This window comes from Meleagris gallopavo, chromosome 1 (genome assembly GCF_000146605.3).
Source record: "Meleagris gallopavo isolate NT-WF06-2002-E0010 breed Aviagen turkey brand Nicholas breeding stock chromosome 1, Turkey_5.1, whole genome shotgun sequence".
Classification (NCBI taxonomy): domain Eukaryota; kingdom Metazoa; phylum Chordata; class Aves; order Galliformes; family Phasianidae; genus Meleagris; species Meleagris gallopavo.
Window position 1 is genome coordinate 107,112,060 of NC_015011.2, and position 18,548 is coordinate 107,130,607.

Here is an 18,548-nt window from a genome sequence, read left to right on the forward strand (position 1 = left end):
TTTTCAGGCAACAATTCTTCAGAGAATGTGTGAAAAGATAATCAGGTGCTGAATGTATCAAATTTTAGAATGCCACGTGTCTAATTTTTTGAGTCCTTTTCAAAAGAAAACAAGAATCATTTATCTAACTGCCAGGAAGCTATAGGAGAGTAACAACACTTCAAAAGGTGTTAATGGGATTCCCAAGAGCAAGCTTTAAATGAAACCCCTTGAATGACTGCCAGCATTTTCCAAAATTCAGTGTTATCTTTAAGTATCTGAACATGAAAGATGTAATACTTACCCACTTATAATGGATGAAATAGCCATCTACATTCACTTTGTAGGTCTCAATACCCAGCTCTTTTGCCAGCCGGAGAACACGATTTTGTGTAGGTCCCACATATGCTCCACCAACATCCACATAATTAACTTGCTTGTTCTGTCAAAAAAATAATACAGGAATCAAAAGCTGTATAGGAAACTCCTCAGTACAAACACCTATAATCAGAAAAATTATTCCATACTGAATAGCACTGCAACCATATGAAGAGGAGACAAGACATTCTAACATAAGCAACAATGAGCCCTTAATGACAGACACACAAAAGATCAATGTCTTTACCACGCATATGTTCAACAGGGCTTAACTTGTTTAAATTTCACTATAGTTTTCAGTATTGGCTTTTTGTTTACACAAAAGGCATGAGAATATCCAACTAAATACCTTGGTAAGAAGTCTAACCTCACCCTCTCAGAACTCATAATACTTTACTTGCCATTGCAAAACCTTTCTCAAATCAAAACTATCTCAAGCACCAGGGTTGTTTTTTTTTTTCCCTTCTCTCTCTCTGCAGATACCTGCTTACATTTAATGCTGTAGATGCTGAGCACTGCAGTGCAGTATTCAAAGGATGTAAGCTCCTTTGCAGCATAGCACACCATGGATCTGCCCCGCTGCACCTAGGCTAGCAGCCTCTAGCCATGCCTGCCAACAAAGGCACTCTGCACATAACACTTGGACCAGCATCACGCTCAATTGGGAAGCAGGCAGAAGAAGTTTAAGGTACATGCCGTTAAAAGCAGGCTGATTTTCCAAGGCAGTAACACTTTGGACAGTTAACTTTTTAATGCTGTTTATAGCGAGCATTTGAAGCCAGGCATTTTCAGCATCACAGAGGGATGCTGTTTATGTTTCATGTACAATTATTTCTACTGAAACACCACTGTTTACCACTGTTTCCCAAGCAATGGCATCTGACCTAATTTAAATCTCTCCCATTTTTAGATTGGGAGGCAGAAGTAACATCTGTATTACATTACCCTGTGCCTCAGGTGACTCATCGTTTCTTTCATTTTCTTTTCAATAGCAGCCAAGATGCAGTCAATTTTCAAAAGCAGGATAATGTTAAGCCATGCTAAAACATATACCTGTGCTGTAGTGATGTCTGGCCCTGCTCAGGCTGCTTCCTACATAGCTATCATGCCTGCTAAAGTTTGCAAAGTGAGAGGGGAATGGGAGGAGAAATATTTTGAACTTCACAGTCTCAGATGATGGTTTCTCTCTATAATCACAAAATCATTAAGGTTGGAAAAGACCTCTATGATCATGTAGTCCAACTATCCTACCATCAATATTGCCCACTAAATCGTGTCCCTAACTACTACATCTACACCCTTTCCTTAAACACCTCCAGGGACAGTGACTCCAGCACCTTCTGGGCAGCCTGTTCCAGTGCCTCATCATTCCTTTGGAGAAGAAATTCTTCCTAATATCCAACCTGAACCTCCCCTGGTGTAACTTGAGGCCATTCTCTCTTGTCCTATGACTAGTTACATGCAGAGCAGATCCTGCCATGGATAAAGGATATGGACAATGCAGGCAGAGTTCAATTACCTTAATAAAGATGATCAACAATGTTTTAGACAGCCTAAGGTATCCAACACTTCAGTGCACCTACAGAAAACCTGCTATCAGAGGCCAGGCAAGGTATCACAGTTCAGCTAAAATAGCACTACATGCATAAGATTCTTAGGAATCCAAATTCCATTTCATAACTCTCAAGTGTCACACCTAGATCAATTTTAAAGTGCCTCCTGTCAGAGGAGCCCACTGGCACATATGTGATGCAACTTGCGTTCAAGCAGGGCCACCAAGAGCTGCTTGCTCAAGACCACGCTCAGATTGCTTTCGAGTATCACGAAGGAGGAAGACCTCTCTGGGCAATCTGTACCAGTGCTCAGTCAATCTTAGAGAAAAAAAAAACCAAAACATTTTCTGGTTTTCAAATGGGACCTCCTTTGTGCCAATTTATGCCCATTGCCTCTTGTCCTGTCACTTGGCACCAGCAAGAAGAACATGGTTCTGTCTTCTTTTCATCCTCCTTTCATATATTTATACACACTGATAGAGTCCTCCCCTGAGCCTTTTCTTCTCCAGGCCAACCAGTCTCATCTCTCTCTGCCTTTCCTCACAGGAGAATGCTCAAGTTCCTTCATTATCTTAGTTGTGGCCCCTTGTTAGATTCTCTCCAGTGTTTGATACTGGGACTTGTAGTATTCAATATCTTTATTAAAACCCCAGATGGTAGGACTGAGTGAATCCTCAGCAAGTTTACAGAAACACCATGATGCAGCTGATATGACAGAAATAAGAGATGCCCTCCAAAAGGCATCTGAACATGAGCCAGAAGTGGCCAAGAAGGCCCTGGAATGTGCTCGAAGAACGGCAACAAAGCTGGTGAGGGGTCTGAAGCACAGGCCTTATGAGGAGAGGCTGAAGGAGCTGGCTGGGATTGTTCAGTCTGAAGAAGAGGAGGCTTAGGGAAGACCTTACTGCTCTCTATGACTACCTGAAAAGAGATTGTAGTGAGCTGGGGGTCGGCCTCATGTCTCGTGTAACTGGTGATAGGTCTAGAGGGAATGGCTCCAAGTTGCACCAGGGGAGATTTAGGCTGGACGTTAGGAAATACTATTTGTCTGAAAGAGTGGTCAGGCACTGGAATGGGCTGCCCAGGGAGGTGGTGGAGTCACCAACCTTGGAAGTGTTCAAGGAACATTTGGATTTTGTGTTGAGGGACATGGTTTAGTGAGAACTATTGGTGATAGGTGGATGGTTGGACTGGATGATCTTGTGGGTCTTTTCCAACCTTGATGATTCTATGATTCTGTGAAAGGGACCTGGACAGGCTTGAGAAAAGAATCCATCTGAATCTTGTGAAGTTCAACAAGGCCAAGTACAATGTCAAACATCTGGATCAAGGCAACCCCTGGTATCAGTACAGATTAGGGGAGGAATGGATGGAAAGCATCCATTGGAAAGAAGGACTTCATGGTACTTGTGGATGAAAAATTGGACATGAGATAGCAGTGCGTGCTTGGTGCTTGGAGGAGATCATCTTTAAAGGTTCCTTCTCACCCAAATCACAAGTTTCTATAATTCCATGTTCTTGCCTCTCTTGAACTGCGATCCCAGAACTGGACACAGTCCTCCAAATGTAGCCTCACTAGTGCTGAGTAGATCACTTCCCTCCACCTGCTGCCAATACTTTGCCTAATGCAACCCCACCAAAAAACATGAGATTTCTTTGCGGCACAAGTTGAATGTGGCTGGCTCACATTCAACTTGGTGTACACTAGAATCTCTCAGGTCCTTTATTGCCAATCTGCTTTCCAGCTGGGTGACCCTCAGCATGCATTCATGCCTAGTGCTGTTCCTCGTCAGGTACGGGACTCTGTACTTCCCCTCGCAAAACTTCATGAAGTTCCCATCAAGCCATTCCTCCAGCCTGTCCAGGTCCATAGGGATGGCAGTATTACCCTCTGGTGTACTAACAACTGATTTCACTTCGGTATCATCAGTCAACTTGCTGAGGATACACTTTACCTCACCATTCAGATCATGACATAGATATGATAGCACCTCAACCACAGTGTTCAGTTTTAGGCCCCTCACCTTGAGAAAGATACTGAGTCATTGAAACATGTTCAGAAAAGCTAGTGAAGAGACAAGAAAGCAAGACATATGAGGAGCAGCAGAAGGTACAGCAGCTGTTTAGTCTGAGGAAAAGGAGGCTGAGAAGAGACCTCATTGCTCTCTACAACCACCTGATAGGAGTGTGTAGCAATGTGAGAGTCGATTTCTTTTCTAAAGTAAGAAGCAATAGGACACAAGGAAGTAGTCTCCAGTTACAAAAGGTTTAGACTGGATATCAGGAAGAATTTCTACATGGAAAGGATGGTTTGGCATAGGAACAGGCTGTCCAGGGAAGTGGTAGAGGTGCCATTTAAGAGATGTGTAGATGGTGGTGCTGGAGGACAGGAATTAGTATTAAGTAATGGTTGGACTTTATGATCTTATGGATCTTTTCCAATCTAAATGTTCCTAGCAACATTAATGAATACATTGAACAGGATTGGACCCCTTGGATACCCCATTAGGTACATGTCTCCCTCCACACTTCATAGAAGTGCTCATCAACCTTTGGGACCTTCCATTTAGGTAATTTTCAATCACACTATCAGCTTAACATACTTCATATTTTCTCTATGAGGATGTTATGGAAGACACTGCTAAATTGCTGAGGTCCAGGCAGACAGTATCCACTGCTCTCCCACTGTCTATCATGATAGTCATTTCATCATAAGTTATCAAGTATGACTTCCCCTTCCTGAATCCATGCAGACTGCTAAATTTCTTGTCCTTCATATGCCTGGAAATGGATTGAATTGAAGCTTGAGGCCTGTAGTTCCCTGAATCCTCTTTCTTGCCCTTCTGGAAGACAGGTGTGACATTTGCAGTACCATAGACCAGCAAAAGTGAGAGAGTCACAAATTTTAGAAAGCACCTACCCTGATGGTGAATGTCCTTCCTCCAACTCTGTCCCGGGCCTCGAGCACCACTACATTGAGTCCAAACTCATAGAGCAACTTGGCAGCCGACAAGCCTACAAAAAAAAAAGAGATAGCGTGCTTTAAACCAAGTGGCAACTATTAAACACAATGGTCCAAAACCAAATCAAGGCTTCATGATCAGGAACTATAACAATATTTTCAAAGATTCCTGCAAGAATTCTGAAACTTTTCACAGTGCCTTATCACAGAAATTATATGACTGCTGCTTAGCTGCATATTACAAGTAACTGTAAACAACATTCCACAGATTTAAGTTGCCTCCTCTGGGTTAGCATTTTTGGCTTTTTAAATAAATTAATCTCTGTTGCTACGAGCATGCATCTCATTTTTCTTTTGTGTAGTGCATTGAAAGGGGGAGTCCACCACATGGAGCTTGTGTGGCTAGAGTGATAGGAATAGTAATATAACAAATAGATATGTTCTAGCACATTTCTTCTCTCACCCAACTCTCTATTCTGCTGCTGTCCATTGTCCTCACTTACATACAGAAATAAAGTCTGCTTCACTGTCAAGATTAATTTTAAACAACAGAGTTTGATCGTGGCAATCAAATGGCCTGTATGTAGATACTTTATAAAAGGAATTCCCATCTCAGCAAAAATTATTTAATTATGGGATTTTGTGATAGACACACTACAGAGAACCAAAAATTCAATAGGAGAGAAGTCCTTTTCACTTTTTACAAATGAGAAATGAAATTGTTAAAAGCAATCATGAGTTTCTGAAATCAGATTATCCCATTGTCCTGTAGGGCAATTTGGCACTGAAGCATTGTTCCTCTGGAGTTGTTTCCCCTCCTTAAGTATACAAAAGCCAGACTTATTGATCAAAACTTCTAATATACCCTGTAATAAGGAATAATAATATTATATTCATATATATTACACTACTTCAAAATTTGATTAAAAGCAACTGTTTGTGAGCCCACAAAGAGTGCAAGTCTTAAAGGGTCAGATGAGAGGAATCATTCTAAGGTTCTGAGCAGCGCCAAGGGTACTTATTTACACTGAGGACAATATAGAACAGCCCATAAACTTCAGTGTATGTGATCTTTTAATATGGTAGTTTAGGATTTAATGGAAACAAGAAGAGAGGAAGTTCAAATGTTTTACACTGACAAAAAAATTCTCAGTAGAAGTGAACATCTTGTTAATTGATATAATTTTTTTCAATAACTTTTCTTGCGTGAGAGACTACAGGCAAGACAGTTAATTATAGTGATTGTTCATTCTTAAGTCAATTTGCTGATAGTGTTCTCATCCTCAGCATAAACAGAGACAACATAAGTCTTCAGTGCTGGAAATGCAAACTGCAGCATTTTCTTATAAATCAATATTTTTATATTTGGAAGAATGATTTTTTTCAAAAAATCGCACTGGTTACTGTCACAAAAACTTGGATTTCCTAAACACATAAAATGGAAACTTGAATTTATATATTCTTTATGAATTAGACACTCAGGCACGAATGGTAATTCTTTTACAAGAAAGCCTATTTATATAAGATGCATAGATATTGGATAGATACATGTTTTTTGAAAATATATATAGGAACATGAAATGGCACAAAATCTGGTCTAGGTATGAAAAAAAGTGACTGTATGCAAATCCAATAAGCTCATTAGTGTCAAAGACTGACAAGCTTGTCTCTTATTTCATACTGTATACAACAGTTATAACCACACAACAGCTCTTTAGAAAGAATAATGGTTTCAGTGAACTAGGTTGGAAGTTAACTTGAATGTTGGTTCATACCTTAATTATATGATGTGTCCTAATAAAGAAAGGCAGCTAAAGTATGGAGAACACGTGGTAATATGACTGAGGTCTTCTATCCTGCTTATTCATTAATTTTGCACTCCAGCCAAATAGATTTTTAGATTTGTTATTGTTAAACCAAGAATCACTGTGGACCAATGCAAAAAAAGAAAAAAACAAACCAACACAAACCCAGCTTCAGAGCTATAGAGATTGGAAAAGGACAAGAGATACAACAGGACAGTGATAACTTAATGGCAGTTGGCAGAGAGGCTGACTGAGAATTAAAAACAGTGCCAATTTGTAAATTCAGGTTTACGAAACTTGAAAGGCCAAAGACACAGCATAAGCAGAGGTGGTGATAGTTTTATCTCCCTAAAATTAAAAGCTGAAGATTAGACTCAAAAGGTCAAATATAAAAATATACATATTTATGCAGAAAATAAAAATAAATAAGTACATAGAGCAATCCCAGATTAAAATAGTTTTCTTCTCTTAATAGAATAAAACCAGCAAAAAAAGTAGGCAGGGATAGGGGCTGGGTAGAAGACAAACAAAATATCCTGATTGAAGATTGTTACTCTACATTTGTTTGTTTGAAGCACAAATACAATTTTCTTTGAGGATGGAGGACTAGCAAGAACACTCACATGCAGAGAATGTCTACACATAGCTACTGAACTCAACTCTTTAGCTCCTTTCCAGTTTGAACTGAAGTGCACAACAGAGAGGTGCTTCCATGTTTTAAGAACCCCACAGGTCAAAAAAGCCTGTGTGCTTTTGAGACATGGGCTAACTAGCCTCAAAAGAGATTGCCATGCCCCCTCACCGCACGCTGCTCTGAAACCAGACACAATATCCAAGTTGTCCTTCAAGCACGGCACACCAGGCCATGCCAAGCAGTGGGCTGTGAACTCCCAGGCTACAGTCGGGACTCAAGCAAGACATTTCACTGATACACTTGTGTATGCCTGTACAACTAGAGCACAGATATTTCTTCTACCACTGCCACTCCACCCGAGTGCCTTCTCCTTCCTAAGCTGGAGACCTATGCCCTGACAAGCACATGTAGGGCCCTTCCCGTGACTGCAGCAGGCACTGTTTCACAGCCTTTCACCACACTGCACTTGGAGATGTTTTTCTCACCCTGTGATTCCTCCCATCATCATCATGGCTTCCAGTACCCAAGACTGGTGTTGTGCTGGTTGACTCCTCCACAGCCTCTGAGTTTGGCCTAGAGATAAAGCGGCAAAGAACCTCAAATCGCTGGCCATGCTCATTCCGTACACTCTACAAGTACAAAATACTATCTGCCTCAGAAAGATGAAAAGAGCCTGCCAAAACCGTGCTTCATTTGAAGTATCTGGCTGGAGAAATTCACTTGTTATTAGATCAGAGTAAACAAAGCCGGATGACTTATACATCCTCCACAAGGGTTTCTATGGCAATCTCATACCAGGCTCTCTGTGTCTGAAGACACCACACAAGAAAGCTCTTCTCCAATTGATTCTGCAGTGCTGTTAAGGGCACAGAATTGCTGCAGTCACAGATCATACTGCTGCTGCCTTCATTTCAGAAAATTGTCATAATGATATCAAGCAAAGTGGTTTCAAATGCATCAAAACAATGGCTACAGTTAAAAAAAAAAATTAAGATGATTTCATGCCAATCTGCAGACTATCAGCCATATACCATGGATGAAACAGAGAACAATACTGGATTCTGTACGTGGTCTAAAGGAAAAATCAGCCTTTCAGTAGCTAAAAGGGAGCTACAGGAAAGAAGGGGACACACTCTTTAGCAGGGTCTGTTCTGATAGAACAAGGAGAAACGATCTCAAGCTTAAAGAGGGGTAGATTTAGTTTAGATAGAAGGAAAAAGTATTTTACAGTGATAGTGGTGAAGCATTGGAACCAGCTGCCCAGAGATATGGTGAATGTCCCATCCCTGGAGACTTTTAAGGCCAGGCTGAACTGGGCTCTGGGCAATCTGATCTAGCTGTGGATGTCCCTGTTCATGGCAGGGGAGTTGGACTAGATGACTGCTGTTTATCTCGCTTCACAACTGCTGCTCTGAATAGTTTTTCTTGTATTCCCACAGATGACCTATAAATGTCCCTTCCAACTCTAAGGATTCTATGAATCTATGATTCTATGGGCATACTGCACAGCATGCTTGCACCTCATAGGAGAGAAAAGATCCTCCCTACAGATAGAGTCCAAGGCTGAGACTTAAGAGACTTCAGCTCAACTCCCACCAGAGCCATGTAACATGGGAAGTGTTTCCCAATTAAATAGGGAAGCATTTATATGAGAAACATTAATTAAAATAATTCCAAGTTACCTCATTATAAGGATTAATATGGGGCATCTAAACAGATAGAGTTCTATGACACCAGTGGTGTGAGATAAAAAAACAATCATAAAAAGATGTTGCTTTATTGGAAACACGATAGGACGGTACAGAAGAGTAATTCTACTTTTCAAAATATGTAGTCTGTAAATCCAGTTCACCAAACAGATTCCCTGATGTGCGATGACAGGAAACAAAAATTACCAGCATCTATCCTAGAGACAGCACTTCTAACAAAATGGACGTTGAGCATTTGCAAAATATATGAGGGCAATAACCACAATGAAAGGAAGTGGTGGCAATCTAAAATCATGAAAACAACACCAAGCCAGGCAGAGAACAGTTCTGACCATCACAACACCAAGATTAAAAGTTTTGGATCCCTCTCCCTTCTCTTCAGATAACTTGCATCAGCTGAGTAACAACTAGATATTTAAACTGAAAATCAGCTCATCTGCACTATGCATGAATGGTAGAATCTTAGAATCATTAAGGTTAGAAAAGACCTCTAAGACCACGCAGTCCAACCAGCAGCCCATCCTCACCATGCCCACTGCCCATGTCCCTCAGTGCCACATCCACACGGTTCTTGAACACCTCCAGGGTGTGGTGATTCCACTAACTCCCTGGGCAGCCTGTGCCACTGCCTCACCACTCTTTCTGTGAAGAAATTCTCCCTAAGATCCAACCAGAACCTCTCCTGATACAGCTTAACAACATTACCTCTTGTCCTATTGCTGTTACCTGGGAGAAGAGGCCGATCTCAACAGTATGGGTACTCTGCTCTGTCACAAATATCCTGCAAGGCACAGCTGCATGTCTCTCACCAGGCTCCATCTTCCCAATTACAAGTCATGCTCTCTCATCATGAGCTCTACCTTGGTTAGCTGCAGCCAGCGTGAAGTTCACTACAGCACAGCCTTGTAAAACTCTTACACTGCCTTTAGGCACTCATATACCTGGTGAAAAAGATCATGCTATGGGCATGAAGTCTGAAAGGCACTCTTAAGTACATGAGGCAATTCAGTGTATTAGAGAAGCCTAATTTTTCTGGGACTTTTAACCTTTCAAACTGAGGCCAAACTGTGTCACATCAAGCACTCCAAAACAAAGAGAAAATTAACTGCTACCATGAAAAAGGCAACTGTCTGTTGTTTTTCTGGATGTCTTATTTATTCGCTGGTTTCTTACACAAAGTGTATTTGCCTTTTATGCAATCAGTGGCGGGGTGAAAGTTTAACAAAACCAACTTAATAAAACATTCCTTCTTGAAATCTTTCTTCATTACTCTTCCATACAGGAAGTGAGATCATTATCTTCTGTGAAAGGCTACAAGCTCATTGTTGTGGTTTTCTAGCAAGCTTTAATTGAATAACTTAAGGACAAAATCATTATGGAAAGTCTTAACATTTTCCTGATCTTAACAGTGGAATAATTTTTAGATCTTTTTGCTCATGGTTCTAATTTACATCAGTAATATAAAGCAATTGTCAATATATCCTTATTAAAGTTCCACTGTAACAGCATGCTAACACTGAGATCATTGTTTCTCTTCCACTGATGGAAAGTCTAATTTTTTCAAGATACAATTGAGTAATTAAATCTGGCAACAGCCACCTAAGAATTATGTCTTGTTATTCAACCCAAAGCCACCTTGCCAAGTAAATACAAACCTGCCAATAACAGATGCAAAACATTTGTAGAGTAAAATCTCTCTTCCTTTCCCCTTATTGTCATTCTTCCCCACAAGATTTTGCTTTCATTGAAAATTTTTGGTGCACCTTGAGTTTTAAAATACAGGCAAAATATACTCAGTTGCATCAAACTAGCTTCAGAGAAATCACTAGTGGATAGCAACACATAGAAGGCTGATAATGAAGGCACTGTATCCATACTACAAGTCTGTCTGATCTAAAATTGCCACAGATATTAAGTAAAAGATCTTATTAATTAGACTCCTTTAAATTTGCACAGAACAGCAAGAATACACAGCATGATCACATGCCTATATTCATTTCTCCTTTCAGCGTTGCCTAACACCAGGATACCACTGTTAGCTTCCTGTTCGTTTGAGACTGCATTTGGTCTTTCTGTGAACTTTTTCATTATCCCTGTTGCAGTGTATTTAGCACTGGGGATGAGGGTGCACTTCTGCATTTTCTTGTTATCAGATAGAAGATTTTCATATATATCAATTCTCCCCCTCAACCTCCATCAAACAAAATCCAGTTGATTCACCTAAGATTTCCACATAAAGGAACAAGTATTTTCTGTCTCAGAGAACACTGCTTAACTAAGAGCAAGCCACTCTGGCTAGTTTCAATGGCACTACTGTCCAGACACTTTAAACAGATGCAAACTGTGTCCTGGAGGGTACAAAGACAGTTTTTCATGGACAATGTTAAGAGAAACACAGTGCACATGAAGAAGAGCAAATTGTACTCAGAGGATGATTCCACTCCTACATACATACCCATGCAATTGTCAGGTCCAAAACCTGGCTGCAGTAAACTTATCTCCTCAGTATAACTTCCTCTATGCCCCAAAAATAGAGGCAGAAAAAGGTTAGCTAGCACAGAGTTCACAAGGGAGCATTCTCCTTCTTACATGAAAATGTTCACAGTTTGATAGCACCTAGTTTATGGAAACATCTAAGGTGCTCATGCAGATTTCTTTTTACTTTGATCAGCAGGCAGAATAAATTTCTATCAGCAAAACAGCAATTGTCAGGTAAATAAATCTGTGGAAAAAAAAATTGCTGCAAAACCATGATCTATATATTACCACAAATACTGAAAACAGCAGCACTGGTATTCGTGGGAGGGACATAATGCCTGTCCCATCCCTATTCTCATTATGCTATCATATTTTGATATATGCCCTAACAACTTGGCTATTTCTTTCGCCTGCTGGAGTAAATAACGCTCTTAAGACTGTCTTAACTGAGTTAACAGGAATATTCTTTGCCACCTTTCAACAACTTGCAGCTAAGCCTGGAGTGTGGTGCAAAACCTGCTTCCCAATGACAAACCATAGATTTATAGCATGCTTCTAGGAACACTGAATTTGCTAATCAATGAATCACACAGCTGTATATACTATTTTATTTTATATTTTTACCAGAATCCAAAGGAGCACATGCTTCATTCAGTAACAGAAACAGATGTGATCACTTAGGTTACTACCTGTGTTAGGTAAAGTTTATAAATGACACGTCTGCCATAGAAAACCACATGAAGAATGTGATGAAAGACAAAGAAAATAGAATCATACAACCATAGAATGCTTTAAGTTGGCAGGGACCTCAAAACCCACCCATCCCAATCGCTGCCGTATGCAGGGCTGTCCCCCTCCAGCTCAGGCTGCCCAGGGCCCCATCCAACCTGGCCTTGAGCACCTCCAGGGATGGGGCACCACAGCTTCTCTGGGCAGCTGTGCCAGCGCCTCACTGCCCTCTAATATTTGTGTACTTGGCATCCCAAATATGTTTTGGCCAATGCTAAACATCTTGCAGTGAGCATAGCACAAAGGGATGTTCTTCACAAAAAAACAAACAGTCTGCCCCACAGTCAGAAGATTTTGTATTTGTGGTAGCAAAACATAGGAACATATAATGAAGAAAGAGGCAAATGGAAATTTGTATTTTTGCTTATTTGTAAACAGTGTACATAATGCCCTTAATACTTTTTTTTTATGGGCAGAGAGGGGTCCACTGTTCTGTTCCTGCAGTAAATTCTTCACCTAATGACATTCAGTTTGCTAGCAGTACACAGGGAGCAGAGAGCTCTGTGCAGCATTTATCCTCCATCCAAAAACATGGCTTATAGGAATGTCTCACTCCAAATGACAACATTATCACTGCTGCCTTTTCTGTTGGATACAGAAAGAAAGCAAGAACAAATCATGTAGCCAGAGCCCAGCGCAGGGCACATGTAAAAAGAGAAACACAGTACACATTTTAGGAGACAGGTACTGCATTCTTCCAAGGACAAATTCTGGAGGTAGCACTAGAAAAAGGAACTATAAAAAACTACTCCAGATTTATACAGGTGCAACTGAATTTTATCTTCTACCACTAACTGTGTGTTTGACAGTTTATTTGACACCACCACCCACCAGCAGGTTGGTATGCTGTCAAAACAATTTGAGCAGTATACAATGTAAATTATACTGCCAATATAGCAAGAAAGAAAAAAACTGCATCTCCTCATTATTCAGTATTTCACTCCAAGTCCACAGCCAATGCGTAGGTAGCTCAAGTAATGGAGTTGTTGATTGCAAATCATGGAGCAGGAAATGCCAAAGTATTCTTCCACGGAGGGGATAATAAAAAATCAATCGCATAGCATATCATATGCTTTATTTCAATAAAAAGACTAATTACTAGCATTTTTACATTTCAGCTTCCCTTACAATTCATGGCCCTTAGACTCCTCTATAAATGCAACAGAAAACACTGCTGATTCCTTCGTGTGGCTGGCAAATCTAAGCATCTGTTTTCTTCAGCCACGAGAGCTCCTTGTTTCTAGCTAGGAACAAACATGTTTTTATTTGGAAATAAGAACTATCTGTGTCAGAGAATGACAATCCTCAGTGCAAGTTTCAATTGTGGCAGTGTTTCCCTTGTGCTTTGTTCTTGTAATGCAATGTGCTGAAAACTCTTCCAGAATATTTGCATGCTAGTTCCCTTCAATTTGCTTGCTTTTGGCTATATTTGTCCATATCTGATATATCTGTTCTGTATTATGTATATAATCAGCCTTAATTATCCATATGTTTGATAAACTGGGCTTCCAATGTCTTAAATTTCATATGTAAACTGAGACTGGCATGTAAATACACTCCAAACTTCCTAGTGAAAAAGTTGGGACATTTCTGTTTCATCCTTCTTTTCCTCATTTTGAACTATTTATCATAGAAATCATAGAATAGCTTGGGTTGAAAGAGACTTTAGGGAACATAAAGTTCCAACCCCCCTGCCACAGGCAGAGTCACCAATCTCTAGATCATGCCCTAGAACAGATTGCCCAGGGCACCAGTTAACCTGGCCTTGAACACCTCTAGGGATGGGGCATCCACAACCTCTCTGGGCAGCCTGTGCCAGCACCTCACCACTTCCTCAGTAAAAAACTTTCCCCAACATCTAATCTAAATCTTCCCTCCTTTAGTTTAAAATCATTCCCCCTTGTCCTGTCACTATCTACCCTTGTAAAAAGTTGATTTCCCTCAAGCTTATAAACTCCTTTTAAATACTGGAAGGCCCCAGTAAGGTCTCCCCACAGCCTTCTCTTTTCCTGGCTGAACAAGCCCAGATCTTTCAGCCCATTTTCATAGAACGGCCTGGGATCTCAAAGATCATCTAGCTTCAGCCCCCCTGCTATGTGCAGGATCACAAACCACCAGACCAGGCTGCCCAGAGCCACATCCAGCCTGGCCTTGAATGCCTCCAGGGATGGGGCATTCACAACCTCCTCGGGCAACCTGCTCCAGTGTGTCACCACCCTCTGTGTGGAAAAACTTCCTCCTAATATCTAATCTAAACCTCTCCTGTCTCAAATTAAGACCATTCCCCCTTGTCTTATTACTATTCACCCCCGTAAACAGTCATTCTCCCTCCAGTTTATACATTCCTTTCAAATATGGGAAGGCCACACTGAGGTCTCTCCGGAGCCTTCTCTTCTCCAAGCTAAACAAGCCCAGTTCCCTCAACCTTTCTTCATAGGGATGGTGCTCCATCCCTCTGATCATGTTAGTGGCCCTCCTCTGGACCCATTCCAAGAACTCCACATCCTTCTTGTACTGGGGAACCCAGGACTGGATACAGTACTTCAGATGGGGCCTCACAAGAGCTGAGCAGAGGGGGACAATCACCACCCTCACCCTTCTGGCCACCCCTGATGGAACCCAGGATACCACTGGCCTTCCAGGCTGCAAGCGCACTGCTGCCTCATGTTCAGTTTTTCATTAGCCAGGACCCCTAAATCCTTCTCAATAGGGCAATTCTCGAGTTCTTCTCCCAGTTGGTGTATACATCTGGGATTACTTCAATTCTATCCTGATCTTTCAGGGTGTGGTTCTTTTTTGGTTGGAAAATCTTTGTCAAAATTGGCTGACTATTTCTAAATATTCAGGAAACAAACATCCTTCCAAAGTTTTTAAAACAAGTATTTTCTGGTTTTGTTTTTTTTTCCCCTACTTTGGAAGTACTAGCAGCAGCAACTTGAAATTTGGCAAGGAAGTAGCCTTTGAGTCAATATAAGGCATTTTGTTATCCATGGGAAAATATGTGCCAGTTAGGTTAGTTACAAAGCTCTGAGGATCATTTTCTAGATCTTAAAAGCTGAAATATCTGAGCGTTCAGTAAACTCTCAGAGCGCTCAGGGATGCTCAACCATTAACACGCAGTCTTTAAGGAGTGAGCGAGTATGCTGGAACTCCTTGCAATCCATCTCATGTATCAAAGGAATGGGGTATGCTCCATCCTAGGGCTACAGAGCTCAAATCCGAGACCCCTGTAATTGTGGACTTAGCTTGGGGAACAAGTAGTGGAGATGGGATTGAGACAGTGTGTCAGGTATGACAGCAACTTAAAGAATCAGAATTATTAACATTAGAAAAGACCTCTAAGATCATCTAGCCCAACCACCAACCTATCCCCACCGTGCCCACTGCCCATGTCCCTCAGTGCCACATCCACACTGTCCTTGAACACCTTCAGGGATGGTAACTCCATCACCTCTCTGGGCAGCCTGTGCCACTGCTTCATCACTCTTCCTGAGAAGAAATGTTTCCTAATATCTAATCTGAATACTGCTAGGTAGTAAGATACAAGTTCATAGTATGTCACACACTGTCAGTTTACTGTCCTTGACAAATGAGGGGGTGTCATAGTCTAAACCAAAATGCACAACTGAAGAGACACAATCAGTTCAAATCAGAAGAGCATCTTCAGTTCACTAGAAAGTCCTCTAAAGAGAAAAAGGGAACAATATTCTAGGTGTATACAGGTGAATTCCCCATGGGTATGAGGAAAGTAACTCCATTTATTAATTTATTTAAGATGCTTGATTATAAAACGTAATAATTACCATTAACTGTAAAAGGTGGACACTATCCATTAAGCATGACGCAAACATGTTCCTGAGGCTTTTACTGGCCACCATACTTTTAATGTGCACACACATGTAAAAAGAGGAATTAAGCCCATGCTCTGCAGCTTCCTCCTCTCTGCAGGGGTCCAGAGGTACTTGTTCAGGCAGTCTGGACAGCTTGAACACAACTCTACAGAGTACAGCAGAAAGATCCCAGTAATAGAGGCCACCAAAGCAGAGTTCTTACAAGAGTTCTTCCCACAAAGGGCTCAGTGCAAGAAGCAGCCCTGGTGCCCAGGTTACACCCTTCCTACAGGTGCAGAGCTGATTTCATATCCCTGGCAGTGACTGCATACAGATGTGGGTATGCAGAGGCCAGGAGGAGGATGGGCAAGAAGATTGCATTGGATTTTACAGACGCTATCTCTCAAGACCATTCCTCACTTCAAGGAACAGTTGCCTCCAAAGGTGCCAGTCAGGATTTGAGATGTGTTTTGCTAGGCACTGTATGAATACTTTAAAAAGCCACCGTCTCATCTCTGGGAAGCTCTCACAATACAGCAAGCAGATTGCTTGTCCTTCATATACATTCATGTATTAAAGAACTTGTTTATCCCAATGTTTCCTATCATTTCTGGTAAGCATCAAGAAAAGAGTATTAAGGATGTAACAGTAGCAGAGGAGAGAGTAACCTTACCAGATGAGCAAATGTATCTTCAGAGAAACAAGCAGCAGCAAGTCAGTTCTGGGATAAGAGAGATGTAGAAGGAGAAATCCTGCCCATACTTCACCATATTTTACTGTTTATCTCACCAGAATTGAAATCTTAGATATGCATTTATAAGAGCAGAAATCAGTACTTCATACATACCTGAGGTATTTTGGTACAGACTGAGCAGCTGTGTGAAAACCAAAACAAATCAAGAGCTGATAGGAATTTCTATGCCCAGCTATGATAGGTACTCTGTATTAGAGACAGATTAATTATGAAATAAGGCATTTATTGTTCATTTTTCTACAGTCACTTTCTTTAAGTGATGTATGTCCTAATCCTTAAGAGGTAAACTATGCCACTGGTATGACATTGGCAAGGAAAATGTTCCTGTACCTCAAGAGGGTTGTGATGTTTACTTGTCCTCCCAGTTCCTCTGACAAATTTTCATGGATTGCAACACCTTGAAATTTCCGGTTTGGCTCCATTGACAGTAGGCTTTAATCCATGAACTGTTCTGAAATAACCTACTGATGCTCACACTATGAGTCAAGATGTGAAACATGCCCAGAAATGCCCAGTGTAATTTCTAAAACACTACTGTAGATCGGAAAGCCAGAGGAGCAAAGTGCCCTCCAGGGATGAAAAGCTTCACAGAGTCCTAGAAACCATATTCAGGTCACACATTATGGGGTAATTCCCTAAGTGGACTGTGTGCCTTACAGGAACCTTAAAGATGAAGAGCAAATGACCTGTGCTACCGGGAAAATATCCAGGCACCTGGTAAAACAAAAAAAGCCATGCTGCTTTGTGTATAAATTCATTGGAGTTTAATCATGGAATCACAGAATGGTTTGGGTTGGAAGGGAGCTCAGAGTCCACTCAGCCCCAACCCCTGCCGTGGGCAGAGCTGCCCCCCACCAGCTCAGGCTGCCCAGGGCCCTATCCAACCTGGCCTTGAGTGCCTCCAGGGATGGGGCACCACAGCTTCTCTGGAAAGTGGATCTGAGCCGCATTTTGGGATGCATTTTTGTCCTGGTAAGGAGCGAAGCACCCATCGCTGTGGGGAACTCAGCCGTCTGCAGGGCGCATCTCTCAGCAACACCACCTGTAGCGACCGATCTGTCAGTGCGGGTATTCCCAGCCGCCTTTCCGCGGCATTTAGCAAAAGAGCACCAACACCCGCACTGCACGAGCTACCCAAAGAAGCACCGATGAAAAACACCATCGTTCTCGAGATGTAAACCCTCCAGCATATATCCCTGCACAGTTCCACACCTGTAGACGTTAGAAAGTCACTTTTTCTTACAGATTTCCCTTTGACGAGCAAAATGTGCAAACCAACACGGGAAGCGGACACATCTTAAGACGCCAACACGGAATTTTTTTCCTTCCCCCCCTCCTCCTGTTTTCCCATCCAAGTGGACCCGGAGTCACCGCAGACCCGACCTCGCATGAACGACCGCCCAATCCCCCGAGGTGCTCCCATGGACGGGGAGATCCCGGACATTCAGGCGGGGGCTCCGCAGCCCCAGGCACCGTCCACCGGCGCTGGACGAGCTCCGGGACCGCTCCCAGCGGGGATGTCCCGCTAGAGACCGACGCCGCGCCCTCTCGAACCCACCTGAGATACCGCCCCCGACCACCACCACGTCGTACGGCTCGGTCATACTGCTGCCGCTCGCCCCGCTTGTTGCCTTCAACCCGCCCTTCCGCGGCGGCGGCTCGGGACCAGCTCCCGGC

At 42.0% G+C, this 18,548-nt stretch overlaps 1 protein-coding gene across 1 annotated transcript in view; it reads right to left on the reverse strand.

The window, feature by feature from the left end:
* The window catches only part of LOC100540365 (amine oxidase [flavin-containing] A-like), a 45,481-nt gene extending 26,939 nt beyond the window's left edge, over positions 1-18,542 (reverse strand). The window contains exons 1-3 of the mRNA XM_010724032.2: positions 18,430-18,542; positions 4,831-4,925; positions 284-421 (exon numbers count right to left, since the gene is read on the reverse strand). Of these exons, the coding sequence (XP_010722334.1) occupies positions 284-421; positions 4,831-4,925; positions 18,430-18,475 (279 nt within the window). The 5' untranslated portion in view covers positions 18,476-18,542. The remainder of the gene's footprint in view (positions 1-283; positions 422-4,830; positions 4,926-18,429) is intronic.
* Positions 18,543-18,548: the final 6 nt, after the last annotated feature.